The sequence below is a fragment of the Myxozyma melibiosi genome (assembly GCF_037950935.1).
Source record: "Myxozyma melibiosi strain Phaff 52-87 chromosome Unknown BZA70scaffold_1, whole genome shotgun sequence".
In the NCBI taxonomy this organism is placed as follows: domain Eukaryota; kingdom Fungi; phylum Ascomycota; class Lipomycetes; order Lipomycetales; family Lipomycetaceae; genus Myxozyma; species Myxozyma melibiosi.
The window spans coordinates 2,834,260-2,854,697 of NW_027042915.1; the positions used below are offsets into that span (position 1 = coordinate 2,834,260).

The window sequence follows — 20,438 nt, forward strand, 5'->3', positions numbered from 1 at the left end:
TGCCCGGTGCCGACGCTCCGAGTCGCAGTTAAGCTCCTAAGCCCGACGTCGCAGATCAGGTGAGTAATCTAATTGGCCCACACAGTCAGCAAACCTTATCGCCCGAACCCTACTGGGCCCTAACCCGACACCCTTTCTCGTACTGTGCTGCTGCTTTGGGCCTAGCCGAAACTCTCATTAAATTAATTTATGCTCTTCTGCTCTCTTTCTACGCTCTGCTGATTATGATCTGCTTCTTCATAAACTGGTCATTGACTACAACTACTCACTCCTCAAACCCCCAGACACCCTCAACCGCCTCGCTCGCAAAGCACCGGAACTCGTTCTGCAGCCCGTTGCGGTGCTCCGGCCGGAAATCCGTGCACCGCACCCCGTAGCCTCTGTACGTCCGCAGAATCACGTCCGCGACCTTCTGTCCCGTGCACACCGCTACCCGCGGCCTACTCCGTCCCTTCGCTGCATCCTCCTCGCTCGGCTTCCGCAGCAGCAATCGCACCGTGATCGCGGTCTTCACCTGGCACTCCTCGCTCAGAAACGGCGGATCAACCAGCACGCTGTCGAACCGCTCCTTCACCGCCGCCGGGATCCTCATCGGCGCATTAAAGTCGTAGTGCACAAACTGCTTCGGTCCAAACACCGCGAACCGCGTATCATGCTCAAACACAACCGCATGCACCTTCTTTGACACTCCCTTTGGCAGCTTTGGCAAAATCACCCGAGTCAGATACTGGTGCACCGTCGGCGCTGACAGAATCGCAATCCGCAAATCATCCTTGCTCTCGTACCCTTCCACTGTCTCGTAATCGTCACTTCCGTACTTTCCCAGCTTCACCAGAGGTTCTAGCAGATACGCACTCAGCCGATGTGCCGTCTCGTCCGTATACCAGAATTGTGACAGGTTCCAGTCCTCAGTAAATATCTCCATGCTCTTCAGCGCTTCTTCCCCTTCGCCCTCCTCATCCTCCCCTTCCCCCTCCCCATCATCATCATCCTCAGCCTTCTCGACCTCCTCATCATCAAACGAAAACCCATCCGTCCCAATCGCATCAAATCTCGCCTCCGCCCTCTTCTGCATCTTCTCAAACATCGCAAGCTTACTCGACTGCGTCTGCTGAAAATCCTGCAACAGCGCTAACGTGTCCGCCGGCAGCCTGTATTTTCCTCTCGTCAGCCTACTTCCTCTTCATTCTCATAATCACATCAACACTCACTTGAGATCATCATCCTCCTCCTCAATCTTGCTGTACTCAGTCCTATCTCCCTCGCTCATCTTCAAATCACTTCTTCTTCTCAAATCCAATGCTGCACTGCATCACGAAAAAATTGTCCCTCCATCGCCCGTCGCTGCGGGTTAGGTCTTCTCCTTCAGGTTGGGATCGTACAACCCCGTCTGCTCCTCATATCGCCCGCTATCAGCTCGTCTCTCCTCCCGTGCTATTCACACCATCAACATGCTACTTCTATAGATCGAGACTGCTTCTTACTTTGCTGTTTGCTTTTTAATCACACAGCATGTCTTCGGTCTTTGGCAGCGACTCCGACAGCGTCGTCAGCGACTCCGACTCCGACTCCGACACCCATCTCGTCCAAGCAACAACCCAGATATCCATCGTCGACCCGCCAAAACCGTCACCACCCGCTCCTTCTGTCTCAGAAGAAGAAGCCGCTGCTCTCTCAGATATTTCAGACGCAATTGCAAAATTCAGAGCCATCTCCTCCGTCGCGACCCGTCAACGAATGTATGTATCCCCTCACAATCTCTCCCACACAATCTCATTAACATCTGCAGTCTCGACGGTCTCTTTGCAAACCTCCTCCCCTCAGACATCTGGCATCTCACGGCCATCATCGGCGAGCGCCAGCTCTTTGTCGACATCATCGCCCTCCTCCCGTCCGAAATCCTCCTGATCGTTCTCCAATACGTCAACTCCGCGCGCGAAGTCCTCTCCTGGCGCCGCGTGTCCAAGCGCTGGAAAGAGCGTCTGTCCGACGACTTCATCTGCACACACCTCAAGCGGCTCGAGTTTGCAGACGAGCTCCCCTCGCAGCGCCCGCAGGACGCAAACATCTCGAAATGCGACGCTCTGCGCATGTGCACGTTCCGCAGCATCGCAATCAAGCAATCCAACCGCCTCGCGACGCGCAAGGAGATCTCCGATCTGCGCCCGAGCATCATGGCCTACTACGGCGGGCACCTCGTCGTCTCGGGCCTCATGATCGGCTCTGATCTCAAGTTCACGATCCTCTACGAACTCTTCTCCGACCGCCGCTGGAAGCTGCAGCAGAGCCGCGAGAGCTGGTACAACCTCACGTGCTCGGAGGAAGTCTGCGCGGGCGTGACATCGCTGGGGAAATGCAAGGTCTGGAATATCGCCAACCCATCCACCTGCCAGGAACGACAAATGCTCTCGTCCAACACGCGCGACATGGCGTCCTCCAAGAAAATCATCGGCGTCATCTCGATGGACACCGAGCTCATGATCTGGGACACCGGCGTCAACTACGAGCTCGCGACCGACGAAATCTCTCGACACATCCAAGACGACCGTGCCGGCGCAAAACTCTACCGCATAGGCTTGCACGCGGACCGCGAATACATCATCCTCCTCGTGTCCAAATCGCTCAAACACGACCTGGGCTCGGCCGTCCTCGTCTTTGACTTTGACCAGAACCTGGTCTGGCAATCCGCCCTCCCGTTCTCCTCCGACACCCGCATCTTCCGCTCCCTGCAACCAGACATCATCTACATCACCTGCTCCGGCATCCGCACCCTCACCAAAATCGACCTCTCCACCTTCGACGCCCGCAAAATCGGCGGCTTCCTAACCTCCGGCGACTCCCTCGTCGGCGTGCCCTTCCGCGACTCGATCTTCATGCTCGAAGGCTCCTACCTCACCCGGCTCACGCTGACCTCGTACAGCGAAGTCGACGACAAATGGTCATACTACGGCATCCTTTTCTCGCTCGACCAGACTTCGAAGATGTTTGATCTCCAGGGCGACGGGCACTATGTCTGTGCGAGAATGGAGAGCGGCATCTTGGTCTTTTCTTTCAATCTCTATGATTACCAGGCGTCCGGGGCTGCCACAAACGGCGTCGTCGACTTTAGCATATGATCTGTGTCCTTCATAATCAAAAGCATATACACATACACATACACATACACATACATACACATATACAAAATTGATCACGCCGAAGCCTTCAGCACCGACAAAGCCTCCTCCATAACCTCCCCCCTCTGATCCCCCTTCGGCACTCCAACCCTCCCCTCCACGCTCTCAATCTCAATAAAATGCGCCCGCGAGATCAACTCGCTCGTCGGCGCGTCGTCCAGCGCCGTCTTGGCAGCAATAAACTCCTCGTTCGTCATCTTCCGCCGCCGCTCAAACATCGCCTCCTCAACCGTCCCCTTCAGCACCAACGTCTCCACATACACGTTCCGCGTCTGCCCGATCCGGTGCGCGCGCCGCATCGCCTGCGCCTCGATATTCGGCTGCCACACGGGGTTCATGAAAAACACCCGGCTCGCGGCCGTCACGTTCAGCCCGTGCGCAGCCAGATTGAGATCCATCAGCATCACGCGGTACTCGTCCGTCGTGTTGAACGATGTCAGGTTCTTGGCCCGGTCCACCGGCGGCACCGCAGTCGTGTAGAAGCAGTGCTCGATCCCCGCGATCTCGAGCGCTTCGCCGATGTAGTACGCTATATCGTCGTACTCGTAAAACACAATCGCCTTCTCCCACGTCCCGTCGTCTTCCCCATCCGTGCGGCCCGCAGACGTGCCCTGCGTCAGCTGCATCAGCCGAGACAGGAGATACGTCAGCTTTGACGAGAAGCACGCGTCGATCTGCATCCGCCGCAGCTCAGAGTCGGCAGTCATCCGCAGCGGCGCCGAGCCGATGTTGTACGAGTAATTGGTGAAGAACTTGCGGTACTCGCTGCTGCTCGCGCCGCCGCTGCTGCCGCCGTGCGAGGACGCCGTCGCGGCCGTCGACGTCGCTGGCACGCCGGGCAGGTTGTTGTGGCTATTGCTTCGGCTGCGAGTGGTGTTGCTGCCGCCGTGCCGAGGGCTGTGTGGGTTGTAATGTTTGTCAGAGGAGTTGTGGCCGTTGTGTTTTCCCCTTGCGGCAGCCTTGAGCTTGCTGGGACTTGAAGGCAAAGGCATTGGTGTGCCGTTCAGACTGTTTGTCCGTTGCCGCTTGTGACCGCGTCGGTCGTCGGTTGGTGTCGCTGTCACCACCGTGTCGATCTCCATCACCTCCCCAGACTCACCGCTCATCGGCAGGACGCCGCTGTTCACGGCCTTAAATCTCGAAAATTCCTCCACCACTGCAGGAATGATATCCGCATCAGCAACGTTGCCGTCCACGTCGCGCGTCTTGATACTCCGCGCGAGCTGCTGGAGATGCAAGATCTTTGGCCCCGAAATCACGCCCGTGTCGCTCTCGCCGTATGTGATGTCGCAGAGCGCGTCGCGCACGCTCGGCGGCACTTTGGAGACATAGTACGAAACTTCCTGGTGCTTCACCGACAAGTGGAACTCCTCGTTTCGCAGCGCAAATTCCATCGCATCAATCGACTTTCTGAGTAATTCGCGGTCGCTGTCCGTGTACGCTTTCCCGTTCACTAAACACTCGTTGGCAACCTTGAGCGTGTGCTCAATGTCCTCGACCTCGTGGCCGGTCCAGTAGAACGTACTGTGCTGCAGATTACTCACGAGCCGTCGGAGCGAGATCAGGTTGCTCTTATGGAACAAGTAGTCCTGGTCCACGCGATCGGACGAGACGGCGTTGACGGCCACGCTGGCGTTGAACAAGTTAATTGCGATCTTGTTCATCAGACTCGGCTCCAGCTTCACAACCTTATGACTCAGATCCGGGATCCGCACGTCGATCTCCAAATCCTCCCACCGATGCCGCACCATCACCTGCCTCAGCACCCGCTCAACCACCTCGTGCCGGTTCTCGGCCAAGAACGGCATCGTGCAGTATTTGCTCCACATCCCCGGACTATCGCACCACGGCGCCAGCCGCAGGAAATCAACAACAATATGCCCCAGCCGCGCCAGATCACCAGACACGTCCTTGCTATGCGGATTCGCAACCCGCTGATCGTTAACCTCGCCCGCGCTATCTGCCGACGCTCCGCGCGCGGACGTGCTCGCCGCATCAAGACCGACGTTGAGTCCGAGCAAGCCGGGAACGGGGGTGCCGGTCACGGCCCATTTGCGATCGACTGTCAGGTGTTTGGCCGCGAACGAGGCCGACGTCTGGCCTGCGCCCATCGAATGGCCTTCATCCACGATTATTCTCTTCCATTGTATATTGTGCATTCTCGAGAATTCTGCGACACAGTTAGAGAGAGCTTCTTGTGAGTAGAAAGTCATGCACAGGCAATCTTACCATCTTCAAACTCCTTTGCAAACCGCCGCTGCGACGTGAGCACGACGTCGTACTTTTCAAAATCCGTCCCCGACTTCTTCGCATTAACGAAAACCATCACGCTCAAAAACCCAGGCTCGACATGTTTCTCGAGCTCGTTATACCACTGATGCACGAGCGAGTCAGGACACACCACCAACGTCGTCTTTGAAAGCACCACCCGCTTGTACTGAATTTCCTGACTCTGCCGGCTCAGCGACGCGCGCGTGCTGATGTACCGCGACACCGGCACGTCGTAGAACCCGACATGCGATTCCAGCATGCGGATCGACTCGGGGCTCATGTCTTGCTGGTAATACCGCCATGGCAAGCCGTACTTTGTAATCGTCGACACGCAGAGCTGAGATAGCCGCGGCGGGGTATCCGTGTAAGTGACGGGGTCGTGCAGGTAGAGCTCCGGAACGCGGCTTCCCTGGTGCAGCGTTGCGCATATGAGCGCGATGCAAATACACGTCTTGCCGAAGCCCATCTCCTCCGCGAGCACGCCGCCAAACGACCCGTCATAGTACGAGGTCTGCGAGTATACCTCGAGTGCGACCGTGTCTAGGTAAAACTTTGTGCCGTCGACGGCGGTCATCTCGCGGAAGCGCGGGTCGGCGACTATTTCCGGCAGCAGCTCTTTTTTCAACATCTCGGCCACCGTCTCTTGCTGGTACGGATAAAGCGTCGAGCGCATGCCTTTGATTCGTCCGGTCCTTATTTCCCTTGTGATTTCGTCAATCTCGATATCGTCCAGCGGCGACGGATGCGCGCACCGCGTCGTCGGCGTGATGCTGTTAAACATGTCAAACAGGCTCGGCGCGGACTTTGGCGCCTCGTCGAGCAGGGCGATGAACGGTACGTCCGGCGTGCCTTGCCATGCCTCCGGATTGCAGTTCACGAGCTCAAGCACTTCTCTCGTCGTCTTCTTCACAACCGACGACGGCTTCGGCACACACCGTCGGCCCTCGGCGTCTTGTGGGAGCATGTAGATTCGTAGTCTCATCGTGCGCTCGTCAATCATCATATACGTCACTCGCGCCAGCAGTTTTCGATACAGATAGGCTACCATCTCCAGCACTTTCGGCAACTTAACCTCCCTCGACGGCGGCGAGATCCAGCGCCATCCGTCGGGGGCCTCCATTCCCGGCGCGGTCAACCGCGGCACCTCCTTCCTACTGATGTCGATCGTGCCCATCTTCACAAACCGCTTCAGGTCGTTGAGAACGGCAAACATGTCCTGGTCGCGCTGCGCCTCTTCCGCGGTCTTTGTTCGTACCCTGCGCGGACGGGGTGGTTGGGACGGTGACTGCGAGTGGCTGTCTACTGCGGAAGGTGGATTGGCGACTTTGCTGGGCGCTTTGGTATCTCATCTGATCAGCTATGTAGACAAAAATGCTTCATGAGAGTCAATTGCATACCTCGTTTCCTTTTCTGACCTTTCGGTCGTACGTTCGTCTTTCCAGATCCCTGCTCGTATTTTCCTGCAGCAACATCCGCTCCCTCTCCGAGCACCGGCATCACCGCTGCCGCCGTCACCTCAAGAGGCTGCTCATCATCTCTCCGCATGCACTCTATACTCACGCCCTCATTGAAGACCTCCATGGCTCCACTCTCAGTATCGCTTTCTTCCCATCAAAGAAGAGCTCTCTCTGTGCAATTGTACGGCAAAACCTCTTCTAGCAAGCAAACAACACAGAAAAGCACGGTGTTCTCATCGCGCGCGGTGCGTGGAGCGACAAGAGTTTGGGATTTTTACTCGTTTGGGAAGGAGATGCGGCGCGGGAGAAGGAATTGCAAAAGTTAGGCCGCGTTCGCTAGCAATTTCGTAAGAATAGATTCAGTTCGCTAGCAATTTCAATCAAAAGAATAGCATTCAAAAAAGACCTTCTGCAGCTTGCGAACGCGCCAGCTGAATCTGGTTCTCTCCTCTGCTGATGAAAGCAATTTCCGTGATGGACGGGTCTCGGTTGAGGGGTTTGTGTGAAGAAACAGCCCTCTCTGTTTCTTTTGAACACCAGGGTTAGTGTATTCAGGAAAAGTGTATTCAAACCACAAAAGAATGTATTCAGTCGGTGCCAGCGAACGCACCCTTAAATCCGAGATGGGACCTTTTCGCTTTCTCGCCAGCATCTCATCGTCTTCTTGCTCATCATCACGACTACCGTTCTTGCTGTTCTAGTGGAGTGGTGCTGTGTGTCTGCGAGATAGTATCATAATGTCGATATCAGAAGGCAGAGCAAAGTCGACTGTCCATGTCTGTACGTATCTCACTCCCATACTTGATTGTCTCTACAGGACCGCGATCGCTAACTTGCTGGTGTTGTATCTCAATACAGCTGGACTAGATCCATCAGTTACTGAAGAGTCACTGCATTATGCGTTTATCCCATTTGGCGACATTATCGACATACAATTCCCAAAACCAGCAAAGTCAAGTACGTCCAAACCCACTCTCCTCAAGGAGCTCCTCAAGGAGTCAAAATCAACAGCTAACAGATCAAAACAGAAGAACCACACCGCGGCTACGCCTTTGTCGAGTTTGAAACCCCGCTCGACGCCGAGGCTGCGGTCGACAATATGAACTACGCACAGCTGAACGGACATACGATACACGTGTCGGCTGCGAAACCGCAAAAGGAAGGCTTCGATATCACGAGATCCAAAGTCGCAGGTTCGTCAGTCGTCTCTCATCGTTTATAGAAGTGCATTCCTAGCTGACATACTTTTTTCTGTGTTTGTAGTTTGGAATCAGGAGACGTGGATGCAGGAGAACGTCGTGGACGAGGAAGATCGGCGAGCGCTGCAAGAGTCGTCGGCACCGGACGTGGATCCGATGCAAAGCCTGGAAAACACGGCCGCTGGTCCTCAGCAGGATTAATAGACTTTCTGAATGTTTCTGGAAAGCGCTGTGATGCGTGTGCTTGGGTTTGGTGTATGTACGATATAGTGGAGTGATTATGAATAAGTATTGTGTAGCTATGTCCCAGGTTAAGCAGCTGACTGGACGCGCAAGTCATCTCCCTGCGCTGGATATCGACCATACTACATAAGATCAGTACAGAAGAATCTGTGTGTCTACGCCGAGTTTCAGACAAACGTCAAAAAGAAGACTGCAGATGACTAGAGACTACCTGTGACCGAGGAGCTTGTCGCACATAGCATCGTCAGTTGTAGATGACCTGGAAATAGCAAATCATCCAGACTCCAAAGTACAACTGCCACCACATCACAAATATAGTAGAAACCATAGTCAACTTATCAACTGACGAATACTTATCGATAAGAATAGGAACGGAGGAGCGCCAAAGAGAAAGGTTTGAGTTTCGTTTTTTTCTTATAAATTCTGATATTTTTTCAAATGATTTCTCAAAAAATTAAAAAGACATAAAAAGAACGCTGAAATACAAGCCAAAGACAAGAGCCGAAAGACGGCAATGAAAGGAACCCGACAGTTTGCCAAAGAGAAAACTAGATCTCTTCGTGCTGCTCAAGTTCCGATCTCACCACCTCCCTGCAGACCTGCCTCTTCCAATCAGCTCCTCAATGATCTCCCGCTTCCTCTCATTTCCTCAAAAAATTTGTCGAGTGTTTTATCCCGTTTCCTAATGCTGTAAGTAAGATTGAAAGTTGGCTAGTTTAGTGTTTCGAGCGGTTGAGCTTGACCTATAAGATTCGAATGGTACATGTTAGAACTTTCCGATCTTGGAATGCTGGTTTCGATCTCCAGAGGGTTCTTGTGCCGGACTGTAATCGTAGAGATTGAGACGGTGGATAAGAGTGGAGTACTAACCTGAGGGTCGTAGAGGAATTTTCGGGTGATGCCGTATGCAGCAGCACCGAGGGCGACGAGGACGGCAAACACTGTACATCACAGGTTAGCCGGTCTGATCCAACTTGCACAATTATTGTTTTTCTTCTCAAGACAGACATAACAAAAGTATGAAGACTTACAAAGAGGGTACAGCTCAGCGGGGATGTTCTTGACCTTGGCGAGCTTCGAGGTAGGCTGGCTCTCGGACTTTCCATGGGCGGCCTGCGAATCGGAATCTGGTTAGCACGCACGCTTTCACGCAGACAAAGGGCAACAACGCTGCCGTTGCTCCTCTGACCGAAATGCAAACGGTCAGCCGGGCGGTTGAATACAGGGACATACATTGCGGAGGATAGCGTTGGTGCGGAAGCTGTTGACCATAGTCGCGCGCATGTTGTTGGCGTAGGCCATTCTGAAAGCGGCGGACGAGGTGGGACGCATGGCGGCAAGAGCGGTAGGACGCATTGTTACTGATTTGCTGGATCCGGACGAGTGAACGAAGAGGGAGGTAGGAAGAGAAGAAGGGTGGTGATGGCGTTGTGGTTTGGTTGGGTTCCCGGTTGAGCGCAGTGCATAACTCGCCCGGCAGCGATTGGTCGGAGGCCGGACTCAGATCTACTTTGAGCAACTGAATATTTCAGCATTGATCTCTACTGCTAAATTCAGTCAAGATGTTTGCATTATGTGCACTAATTGTATTCTGTGTTCTGTCTATTATCTATCGTACATATATCATATAAGTCTCAAACTGTATACCCTTCCCTTCTGTTCATCTATCACTATTCCTTCCGTTGCTACTCCTCTAAAGCCCAGAAAGCAACCGACTTCTGTACCCAGCTTCGCCGTGCGCAACCAAGTGCTTCGGGCATGTGTCGTATCTATACGTGACTTCCTTTGCTGTTCCATGGCACTGCATCATCTGGATCCTGTCTGCTGTGCATGCACTAATTCCGACTCTGGTTAACGAATGACGCCCGCGCAGTGTTAAAAAATAGCTGGATCTGATGCGCTCGGGAAGAAGACGGAAATGGTACTCACGTTGTTCGAAAACCGCAGGGCCATTCAAAATAGTGCCGGATGCACATATCTGTGTAGGGCTTTCTTGCTTGCTGTCTGTGATCTCGAAAGGCTGGATATAGCAGCTCTGCTTAGCATTCATCGAAGAGCAAACGATATCCTGCTGTAATAACATGTGGGATGGATTTATGCAATACCTTATATCTTCCTCAGGAAAGAGGTGGCGGGCCAGCTATTTTGCCATTTGAACGAACCTCCGTCTCGGAGGGTGAGTGTGTGCGCGCACAATGGTGAGATGGTAGACAGAGTGTTACAGCACTGTCGCCGCCGTCGTTCATCGTGCCTACTTATGCATCTCTGCTGCTGTACACAGCTCCCACATTTGTGAGACAAATCAACAAGCGAGCCGCCGTGGTTTTTGTTTATGTTTGTTGTGATTTCTTTTCAAGGCGTATTTCCTTGATGAGCGAAAATCGGATTCTTCGTTGACTGCGGCTGGCTGGGGTAAACTTCGAATCCATCATACGCCTCTCTCGCCTCAAAGATGCCGATTTCTCTTATTTTCCGACTCTTATTTTCCAACGCAAAGACAGGATCAGGGAGGTGCATGCGCTCCTGCATGGAATCAGACCATTGCCACTGCTTCTAGTTTGTTGTGAAACTACGCCTCCATCCCTCCCGTTTTTCTGCAGGACCGCTCCGGCTGCCTCACAAGTTACTCTTCCGGTCTTGTTTACACGACCCTGAAAGTGTGTGCGGCTGAGAGGGTCAAGGCTGCTGATCATGAGTTGATGTGTACATGAGACACCAGCCTTTCTAGCCCCTGGTTGTTCATTTTCGTCTGTTTTTATTATTCGGAGTTCGAAGATCATGAAGGTGGCGGGTAGTGCCCCAAGACACCGGAAGCGACATGAACATATTAGTTTCGGTGCATGTCAAGATGTATGCTTTGACAGGCTACGAGCACTGGACTACCTCGGACGGGGGATCAAAAACGCGTTTATGTGGGTGCCTGAATTGAAGCAAAAGGACTTCTAGGCGCAGAAGCAGCTTGGAAGGTTCTCTCGTTAGGGCAGGAACTAGTAAGCCACACTTCGCTTGCCTGTCTATTTCCAGACGACTGTGCGGCATCCCTCATCTGGTGTGGTGGACAGGAGCGTGTTTGCTTGCCTGTATTGCGAAAGTTCTGTACCAGATCGTTACCATTGTTATGACTGTATGCAGAATAGTAATAGTCAACAGTCGCTTTAACGCATCTTCAGCGCAGATACATATGCTTTTTATGAATAACAGTTGTAGTCCACCATATCCTCCGTGTAAACAAACATCCGAAAGCGAAGCCAGCAAAAAGGAAACCCGGAATTTTGTGGCTAACTGACTCTATACTGCTCTGGGAAATCCGCGAAATGCGGTTTCGGTCCGCCAAAAGCTTCTTGATATGGGGTATTTGTTAATCTTAATGAGATTGCTAATAACACCTTTTTTTTTTTTTCGGATTTGCGTATTATCGTGTTTTTATAGTTCTTTAATTACATATTGAACTACAAACTACTTGATGTAGTCATATGAAAGATAATCCATGCATTTCGCATGATTTCATGTCAAAATTCATGTAAAACCTTAAAAATGGTGTGGAGTTGGGAGTTTACGATTTTTTTTTTCCATAATGAAAGACGTTGGAATCCACGGCAGGAAGCAGGAAGTACAGCTAGATACGTTTGATAAGGACGTGAACGAGCAGTAGAGAAGTGCGTGAGTGCGTGCGTGAGCTGGAATCAGAGAGAGAAGAAGAAAAATTCAAAGGCAGTGGGTGTGGGTGTAATATGCTATGACAGCCATTCGTTCGACGTTTAGTCTGATAGCTGCTGCCGGTGGTCGAGGATCTATACTACGAGGGACACGGCTGTCGAGAGTTTCTGGTAGTGTATATGATCTTGCTGGAGGGTGTTATGGTGGTAGTAGTCTGCGAATTGGCAGGCTGATCTACACCAGTCCAGATCAGATCAGGAACGACGGTCGAGTAAGACTGAACAGACCACTATTGCAGTCAAGCTGGATCTCATCTACCACAGCACCCACCACCATCCCAAACAGACAAATCCACGCTAATGCACCACTACAGACTCAACAGATCACCAACTCGCGCGAATTGGGCTCGTCAACAGTCAGTACACAGGCAGATCAGGGCGCCAAACGAGAGCTACAGTCCTCGGTCTCAGAGACAGAAGCAGAAGAACTGGTTCCGCATCTCAAGAGCGTGAGGTTTCGCGACGTCAGACGGCTTTTTGCGTTGGCCAGGCTTGAAGTGTGGCGGCTGGCAGGTGAGATCAAGTCTCTATGATTACGTCTATATCTGGTTTGGTTTAGATGCTGACTCGTGTAGCTGCGTTTCTGTGCTTATCAATTGCATCTGGCGTCGCGCTATGTATCCCATATTCGATCGGAAAGATACTAGACATGATTCGTCATGTTGAGATCAGCGATCTTGCAGGTAGTTCTCAGACAAAGAAGGAGCAACCGCGGATACTGGGCTTTACGCTGTTACAGTTCAACCTCGGACTTGGTACGTATGCAATTGAAAGACCAGGTCGAAGAAGTATTTTCTAATTTCTGAGTATCAGGGTCCCTACTTGTTATTGGAGCAGCGGCAAACTATGGTCGCGTCTATCTTCTTCGAATCATCGGCGAGAGCGTCGTCGCGCGCGTACGCTCTCGTCTCTACAAGCACACGATAATGCAAGACGCGGGTTTCTTCGACGCAAACCGCGTAGGCGACCTCCTCTCGCGCTTCTCCAGCGACGCCAACATCGTCGCCAAATCACTCACGCAAAACATCGCCGACGCGTTCCGCGCGCTCGTCATCGGTTCGGCGGGACTCGGCATGATGGCCTGGGTGAGTCTGGAGTTGACGGGGATAATCATGATGGTCGTGCCGCCGGTTGCGGTCGGGGCTTTTTACTACGGACGGCGGATCAGGGATATTACGACAGAGCAGCAGAGGACGCTGGGGACGTCGACGAGAGTGGCGGAGGAGACGCTGAATAATATAAAGACCGTGCAGGCGCTTTCAGGCAGCCTGGTCGAGACGCGCAAGTATAACCACGAGATCAGAAATATATACTCGATCGGAAAGCAGGAAGCACAGCTGTCGGCCGCTTTCTTCAGTGCGGTATGTTTTAATTTCGTACTTGGTTTTCGAGACTTAAGCTGACCGGTTAAAGACAAATTTGGCAGGAAATCTTACAGTTTTGACGGTGCTGTCGGTGGGAATGCACCTGGTGATGAACGGAACGGTGACGATTGGCGGTCTGTCGTCGTTCATGATGTACTCTGCATACACCGGCAACGCAATGATCGGTCTCTCGTCCTTCTACAGCAAGATGATGAAGGGTCTCGGTGCCGCGAACCGAGTATTCGAGCTCGAGGACAGCAGACGAGCTATTCGCCCTACGGTCGGCATCCCCGTGGGCGAGAACGCGCGCGGCAGGATCGAGTTTGACGACGTGCGATTCTCGTATCCGACGCGACCGGACGTGACGGTGTTTAACGGCCTCTCGTTCTCGATCGAGCCGGGGTCGAATGTATGCATCGTCGGCCCGTCCGGTGGAGGCAAGACGACAGTCAGCCAGCTCTTGCTACGGTTCTACGATCCCACGAGCGGGGCAATCACGCTGAACGGGAAAGATATCCGCGGGTTCAACCTGCAGTCGCTGAGACGGTCGATTGGGATCGTGGGACAAGAGCCGGTTTTGTTTTCAGGCTCGATCGCAGATAACATCAGCTACGGTCTCTGCGGCGTGGTATCGCGCGAGGAAATCGAGCAGGCTGCCCGGCGGGCGAATTGTCAGTTCATCGATAGTTTCCCCCAAGGGCTCGACACGCAGGTTGGCTCGCGCGGAGCGCAGCTGAGCGGCGGACAGAAGCAGCGGATAGCGATTGCGCGCGCGCTGGTGCGGAAGCCGCCGATTCTTGTTCTCGACGAGGCGACGTCGGCGCTGGACGCGGAGTCGGAGAGCGCGGTGGCGGACGCACTGATGCAGGTGATGGAGGACAGGGAGTGCACGACGATATCGATTTCGCACCGGCTGTCTGCGTTGAAGCGCAGCGATGTCGTGATTGTGCTGGACGCGCACGGGAGGATTGTCGAGCAGGGCAGGTTCCAGGACTTGGTCGCAGACGACAACAGTTATTTTATGAGGGTGCTTGTGTGATGTAGGTGTTTGTAAATAAGGTAAATATACAGCTATTACATTAACTACTGCGATGGTTTATATATGAGGGAAGATGCCATTGTCCATACGTCATGCACATCGCTTTCCACGTCACTTTCCGATTCGGGAAATGAGCACCGGAACAAGCAATTGCGGTCTACAATGGGCAATAGCAAAGCAGATGCGAGCAGTGCGTTCTCTGTATTCTCCAGTTGCTCAGTATAAACAGCAATAGTAACTAATAAAGCAATAACAACAAGAACTATTCTCTCTTCTTCTACCTTTCGGAGAAACTGCGTGCGCATCGGAACAGGTCCCGATCCGAAACCGGGTCGAGACGCGTGCTGGGAGTTTGGCTCAGCGAGCGATAAGCCGCCGCGCTCAGCTCATCGCCTAAACTCCCATCCCCGAAATTGCTCCCGGGACCCATCCTCAGCCTCGACCGCGACCTTCTTCTGCTGTTTTCGGACCTCTGCTCGTTCGTCTTGGTTGTCTGCCTCTTCTCATTATCACCTTACTGCAGCTCCATACACACTACTTCTCATGGCATTCTACAACCCCGCTCAGCACCCCCTCCTGCGCGCCCAGCAGCAGCAGCAGCAGCAGCAGCAGCGCGGCTCTGACTCCTCCTCGCCCGCCGCCCTGCACACGCGCCTCCGACAAAACTCCTCGGTCTCGGGTCTCTCTCTAGGCTCGTCCATCTCTTCCAGCTCAGAAGCGTTTGCAGCAGCTGCTGCTGCCGGTGGTGACGAGGAATGGGTCCTGTTTTCGGCGGGCGAGGGGTCCTCCCTGCTCGACGAAATAGCCGATGACACTGTCGATCTAGACGATGACGAGGACGACGGCCTTGAGCAGGACGAAGGCGATGACGATGACGACGGCGGAATCGTAGGTTGTCCATCTCTGCTTCTACTACACTTCTTTAGGTCGTGATATCAGACAAGCATTCAGTGACGCGAACTAACATCACCTGTTTACTCCTCACAGCCCACCCCCGGCCGCCACCTACACTCGATCCCGGTCCCGATCGCAAGCACAGGCTACTCCTTCCCCCAGCACGATGGCAACGTCTCCTTCAACACCAGCGACGGAGCACAACCCTCCTCCTCCGCCGCCGCCGCCGCAGCAGCAGCAGCAGCAGCCCAAGCAGGTGGCAATGCCGCACCGCTGTCACAATCCTCATCCTCGCTTGCCTCTGACGAAATCACCGCCCGCGTGAACGCCTGGCGTCTAGACCACACCGAGCAGCTTTTCCGCGAGTTGCGCAAGTTGCAGATCCGGCACTCGTCTTCGCGCAGGTCGAATAGCATATCGAGCTGGGGAATACCCGTCGAAGAGGAAGAAGCCGAAAACGACGAGTACGATGCCGATATCGATCCTTCCGCCGCCGCCGATGACGACGACACCGAAAGCTACAGCACAGAATCGCACGCTCCCTCTCTCAGAAGCACCCCATTCAGACTCACCGAGCGCTCGCTGAGCCACCACAACAGCATGATTGAAGCCCTCTCGTCCTACGACGCGTTCAGCATCATCAACCCCGTCACCGCCGCCGACAACATCTCGCGTTACGGCCAGCTCGAGTCGCAGAGACAAGAGCGCGTCGAGCGACAACGGTCAGCTTCGTCCGTCAGATCCGAGACTGATACGCACAAACGCTCGACCTCGGCCTCGAATATCGCCGGCGACAAGGGGTTCTGGCACCGCATCACCCGTCGCGTTATTCACAACATCATGGGCATCGACGATGAAGTCCTCGACGTCCTATTTGGCGAGCGCTTCATCGACTCTGACGGCACCGCAATGTCTACCAACGACACCACTACCACCACCATCAACAACACAGCAACAGCCCAACCACCTTTATCCAGCGCGATCCGCCGCGCGCCGTCCGTGGCCAGCGAGAAGTCGAGCTCGATCCTCAGCTCGGCAAACAGCAAGAAGTACTGGGAAGACAGGCTGATTGCCCGCATCGGCCGCGAACTCAGCATGCGCTACTGCAAGGACTACGGAAGCATGGAGCTCTGCACCGGGCTCTTTGTCTAGACCGTAGATGACTTGTTTCTTGTCTGGCTCCCCGCACTTTTGATTTCTTGTTTTTATAGCCTTTTGGATGTTTTGTCAAAGGCGTAGTTCTCGGAGGTTCACTGGAGTATTGTATTCCCTCATGATGGTCATGATGGTTGGGAGAGGGTCGGGAAGAGGTCAACGGCTGGGATTAGGCTGGAGTTTTGTATTTGTGCTTGTTGCCATATATTTTTATAATCACTATAGTCTCATTTATCTTCATGTATTTATCGCTTGAATATCGATTACGTTTCATTCATTAGAAGGGCGATTGTCGACGACGAGTATACTTATACATATAGCAAGGTCTACGAGCAGATAAATCGTACAATACTTTTTTAAAACATATATATACTTGTACTTGGTTCCCATTACATGCGTTCATATGAATAAACTTAGTCCATTTTTAAGATCCATTTTTGTTTGTTGTACATAGATACAAAGCCATCAAAGGTAGAGAGATATATATATTCCTCTTCCTACTCCTGCTTCGCACCGACCCTTACGTACACACATTCCACACACACGCACGCAAAATTAAAAAAACCCAAACAATAAATATATATAATGCAGAATAATTTAAACCTTGAAACCGCGCGAGCGACGACGACCACGGGCCTGCTCGAACTTGCGTCCGGTTGACAGAACCTTGGGGACCTTGTGCTTGTGGGGGCCGAAGCCGAAGCTCTTGACCGCCTTTCTCGAGTTCTTGGGTCCACGGAGGAGGAGGGTGTTCTTGCCGGTGGGCGAGCGGAGAGCGAGCTGGTCGAGGGTGATGATCTCACCGCCGGCCTTGAGGATTCTCTCGCGGGCGCTCGAGGTGACGCGGAGGGCAGCGACGGTGACCTTGGGGAAGTCGTTGAGGATACGGACGTCGTCGGTGATGGTACCGACAACGACGATGATCTTCTCAGCGTTGCCCTCGACCTTGACGGCCTTCTGGATGCGGTTGACAGACACGGGGGGTCTGTTGACCTTGCTCAAAAACAATCTGCGGAGGATGATCTTGTTGAACTTGGCATCAGTTCGGCCTGGTGTTCTTGTTAGCGTGCTTGTTCTTTGATTGAGAATGAGTCGTAGCAGTCGTCCGTAGAATCATGGTATCACTCTCCGTGCTCTTGAACAATTTTCAATCTTTCTCTCGCTGTCTATCTCCAGCTCACTCTGTGCACTTTTTCCAAAACCTCCTCAAACAAAACACCAGAGCATCACACCAGCATTCTCCTTCCCACACCATGATCCACATCCGCTGCTTCACGACAAATAGCAAGGAGTCACTTACGAGCCAAGAATCGGTAGAGCTTGACCAACAACTTCAAGTAGGCGTTGTCGGACTTGGGAGCAGCGCGATGGCTGCTCTTGACGTGCTGCTTCTTCAACAAATCGATACCCATTGCTGACTATTTGTTTTTCGTTCCCGGGTGTGGTGGTGCTGAAAAAGTGAACGGGGTTGCTGGAAGTTGGTTCGGGATGAGGGAGTCGACGACAGTTTTCGATATGGCCACGGTCCGCCTGGCGCCTCGCTCGCTCAGGTTCTGTCGCAGTCCCTCGGCGGCGGCCAGAATAAAAGCAGTCACGCGTAGGAACAGTAACCCTACTCAAAAAGTGTAGGGTTAATTGTGCTACATAGTAGGTTAGGGTGCGCCGTTCAGTCTGCGGCTCAGATGGGAGTTCAGGAGATGATCAACTTGAATTGACAAATGCTACTCGAAACGAAACAGAATGCAGTCTGTCGACACCCGCCAACAGTTTATAAACGGTAGTTAAGCCAGCCAAATTTCTTTATACAAACAGACCGATTAATATTACAGATCATGGAAAATACTTTATACCCCTTTAGTAACCAAATAGCGCAAACAAAAATAGAAACAGATAGAAAAGAAATGCGAGATCTGTCTTTAATAGACAAGATCTATCTTTGTAAGAAATCCTTCACGAGTTCGTAGCTAAGCCAACTGCTGGCCATCGACGGTGCGACTTTCTGTTAATCAGGAGGAGTTAGCAGGAAGTCCTGAAAACGTTCACGTGTACAAGTCGAGTCTTACGAGGAGATTGGCAGAGAGTCCTTTGTATAATCCGAATGGTCTAGATAGATGTACGCGTCAATATATACTGTAACAATCAAAATGCCTGGATCAGGAGAGAAACATACCCTTCCTTCTTTGTAATTGAGACGATTGCATCATAAACCGAGTTGTACTGGAACCCGAGATCTTTCATTGTGTTAACCTGGAATCTCCTTCGCAGGACGTCAAATGGGTATGCTGCCGCAAACAATTAGCAATGAACCTAAAACTTTTAGAAAGAGAGTAGACGATGAACATACTTAATGTCTGAGCGACGGCCCCACTGACAGCTCCACAAAACAGTTTTCCACCCGCACCAATATTTCCGTCGTCGTCGGCAACCATCTCTCTCATACTTTCGTACACGGCAAAATTGAGGCCGACATATGGAGCAACACCGATAATTGTCGGGATAATTCCGCGATAGAGCGCAAGCAGACCGCCTTCGGTGTGGTAGAGATGCTTTGTGGTGCTCCACATTCCAGGGGCGTCAGCCGGTCTGACGTGCAGATTTCCAAGCGAGGCGGTTTGGATCGAGAGACGCGTGCGAACAATGTCGAGCGGGTAGGTTGCGACGACGGAGGTAATGCCGGCCAGAGCACCGGCTAATAACCTGCGCGGCGTGTCTAGTTCGGTCTTGCCTTCCTCCATGATGTACTAAAGAAGAGTAGGATTGGATTAGAAACCTGTATGTATAGTTGAAAGACAGGAATTGAACGTACCTCTTTATAGATTGTATAACTGCTGTACTGAACAGCGCTGTATGGTACTATACGGACGCAGTTGATGCCGTTACCGCGCATGTAACCGCGCCAGCCTTCTTCTTTCCACATTTTCCTAAGCGTGCCAAAAACACCCTGGTAGCTAGACGCACCAGGACCCTGGACTTGCATAATGATCTTCATACGTTCGAGCGGGGAGACGACAGATCTGGAGACGGCGCCAGCGACACCGCCGGCCACAAAGGCCGCGACGGTCGGACGCGCAAAGTACTCGCGGAAGGCTGACGGCGTGGGAACGACGGCAATTAGGGGTTCGCTGGCAATTTGACGGGAGGCAGACGCGGACGCAGCAGCAGCAGGGGACTCTGCAGGGACGGCGGCGGCGGGAGGGTCTGCGGACGGCGCAGCGGAGGAGGAGGATAGGCTCATGGTTGCAGGGTGGAGGAGGAGGAGGAGGAATGCGGCGGCATGCAATGGAGGGAGGAGTTGCGAGAAGATGCGAACAAGAGTGAGTCGAGTGAGGGGAGGATCACTGACTGAAGGAGAGATAAGAGAGCGAAGAGGAGGAAGGAGGCACTGGAGAGTAAACAGAGTAAACAGAGCAAACCGGGGAAGCGGTGGAGGGAAGCAGTGGCGCGCCTTCCGAAGGTTCGCCTCCTCTGCACGCGCGCACTTCCGTTTGCGGTCTTCTTCCCATGTTGCCGAGCGCTTTGTTTAGTTGCTGTTATTTATAAGTGTTTTTATGATATTTGTGAGTTGTTTTGATGTTCTATGTTCTGAATGGAATCGGTCTCCGTCCTCTACAGGAAATTGACAAAATCCCCTATCCGCCGTCGGACGCACTGTCGGATGTCCTCGAGACCGACTGCCAATCCCCATCACCCGCTGCTCTCTGCTCAGCTCTCAATAGTCGCCGCTCTGCTCATTATTGCTCGCTGCTCTGAGTAAAAGCTGACAAACAGCATCCGCGGCAGTACCGGGCTATAGCCTGCTTACGGCGTAGTCGCCTCGGAGATAGCGAGCACCAATAGCCATCGCGCCCGAACCCTGCTGCTCTGTGTGGACTTCGGGTGGCAACCATGACGTCAAAGCACATTCACCACCGCAACTGCGCAAAC

The 20,438-nt window shown here is 52.9% G+C and overlaps 9 protein-coding genes across 9 annotated transcripts; 4 read left to right on the plus strand and 5 right to left on the minus strand.

The window, feature by feature from the left end:
- Positions 1-152: 152 nt before the first annotated feature.
- BZA70DRAFT_38267 (putative N6-adenine methyltransferase-domain-containing protein) lies at positions 153-1,391 on the minus strand. The gene is made up of 2 exons (XM_064915074.1): positions 1,212-1,391; positions 153-1,151 (listed from the first exon to the last, which is right to left on the minus strand). The coding sequence occupies exons 1-2, from the start codon at positions 1,268-1,270 to the stop codon at positions 266-268; spliced, it is 945 nt and encodes a 314-aa protein (XP_064771199.1). The 5' UTR covers positions 1,271-1,391; the 3' UTR covers positions 153-265.
- On the plus strand, positions 1,355-3,229 carry BZA70DRAFT_273071 (uncharacterized protein). Its single transcript, XM_064911771.1, has 2 exons — positions 1,355-1,739; positions 1,790-3,229. Exons 1-2 carry the CDS (start codon positions 1,513-1,515, stop codon positions 3,114-3,116), a joined length of 1,554 nt encoding a protein of 517 aa, XP_064771200.1. The 5' UTR covers positions 1,355-1,512; the 3' UTR covers positions 3,117-3,229.
- Positions 3,087-7,449, minus strand: BZA70DRAFT_273073 (P-loop containing nucleoside triphosphate hydrolase protein). The gene is made up of 3 exons (XM_064911772.1): positions 6,845-7,449; positions 5,406-6,782; positions 3,087-5,346 (listed from the first exon to the last, which is right to left on the minus strand). The coding sequence occupies exons 1-3, from the start codon at positions 7,026-7,028 to the stop codon at positions 3,191-3,193; spliced, it is 3,717 nt and encodes a 1,238-aa protein (XP_064771201.1). The 5' UTR covers positions 7,029-7,449; the 3' UTR covers positions 3,087-3,190.
- Positions 7,450-7,481: 32 nt separating this feature from the next.
- Positions 7,482-8,582, plus strand: BZA70DRAFT_38255 (uncharacterized protein). Its single transcript, XM_064915073.1, has 4 exons — positions 7,482-7,684; positions 7,763-7,861; positions 7,933-8,097; positions 8,168-8,582. Exons 1-4 carry the CDS (start codon positions 7,642-7,644, stop codon positions 8,302-8,304), a joined length of 444 nt encoding a protein of 147 aa, XP_064771202.1. The 5' UTR covers positions 7,482-7,641; the 3' UTR covers positions 8,305-8,582.
- A 182-nt stretch (positions 8,583-8,764) lies between these two features.
- BZA70DRAFT_38089 (uncharacterized protein) lies at positions 8,765-9,813 on the minus strand. Its single transcript, XM_064915070.1, has 4 exons — positions 9,580-9,813; positions 9,378-9,459; positions 9,217-9,287; positions 8,765-9,089 (listed from the first exon to the last, which is right to left on the minus strand). The coding sequence occupies exons 1-4, from the start codon at positions 9,700-9,702 to the stop codon at positions 9,063-9,065; spliced, it is 303 nt and encodes a 100-aa protein (XP_064771203.1). The 5' UTR covers positions 9,703-9,813; the 3' UTR covers positions 8,765-9,062.
- A 2,115-nt stretch (positions 9,814-11,928) lies between these two features.
- Positions 11,929-14,499, plus strand: BZA70DRAFT_273081 (ATP-dependent permease). Its single transcript, XM_064911773.1, has 4 exons — positions 11,929-12,575; positions 12,638-12,817; positions 12,876-13,423; positions 13,476-14,499. The coding sequence occupies exons 1-4, from the start codon at positions 12,083-12,085 to the stop codon at positions 14,463-14,465; spliced, it is 2,211 nt and encodes a 736-aa protein (XP_064771204.1). The 5' UTR covers positions 11,929-12,082; the 3' UTR covers positions 14,466-14,499.
- Positions 14,500-15,008: 509 nt separating this feature from the next.
- Positions 15,009-16,511, plus strand: BZA70DRAFT_287495 (uncharacterized protein; the record flags this gene model as incomplete). Its single annotated transcript, XM_064913958.1, has 2 exons — positions 15,009-15,353; positions 15,453-16,511. The coding sequence occupies 2 exons, from the start codon at positions 15,009-15,011 to the stop codon at positions 16,509-16,511; spliced, it is 1,404 nt and encodes a 467-aa protein (XP_064771205.1).
- Positions 16,512-16,811: 300 nt separating this feature from the next.
- Positions 16,812-18,190, minus strand: BZA70DRAFT_38795 (ribosomal protein L18e). The gene is made up of 2 exons (XM_064915078.1): positions 17,815-18,190; positions 16,812-17,563 (listed from the first exon to the last, which is right to left on the minus strand). The coding sequence occupies exons 1-2, from the start codon at positions 17,924-17,926 to the stop codon at positions 17,112-17,114; spliced, it is 564 nt and encodes a 187-aa protein (XP_064771206.1). The 5' UTR covers positions 17,927-18,190; the 3' UTR covers positions 16,812-17,111.
- On the minus strand, positions 18,033-20,005 carry BZA70DRAFT_273090 (mitochondrial carrier domain-containing protein). Its single transcript, XM_064911774.1, has 5 exons — positions 19,321-20,005; positions 18,859-19,255; positions 18,685-18,796; positions 18,578-18,617; positions 18,033-18,513 (listed from the first exon to the last, which is right to left on the minus strand). The coding sequence occupies exons 1-5, from the start codon at positions 19,747-19,749 to the stop codon at positions 18,445-18,447; spliced, it is 1,047 nt and encodes a 348-aa protein (XP_064771207.1). The 5' UTR covers positions 19,750-20,005; the 3' UTR covers positions 18,033-18,444.
- Between the last annotated feature and the right edge of the window lie 433 nt (positions 20,006-20,438).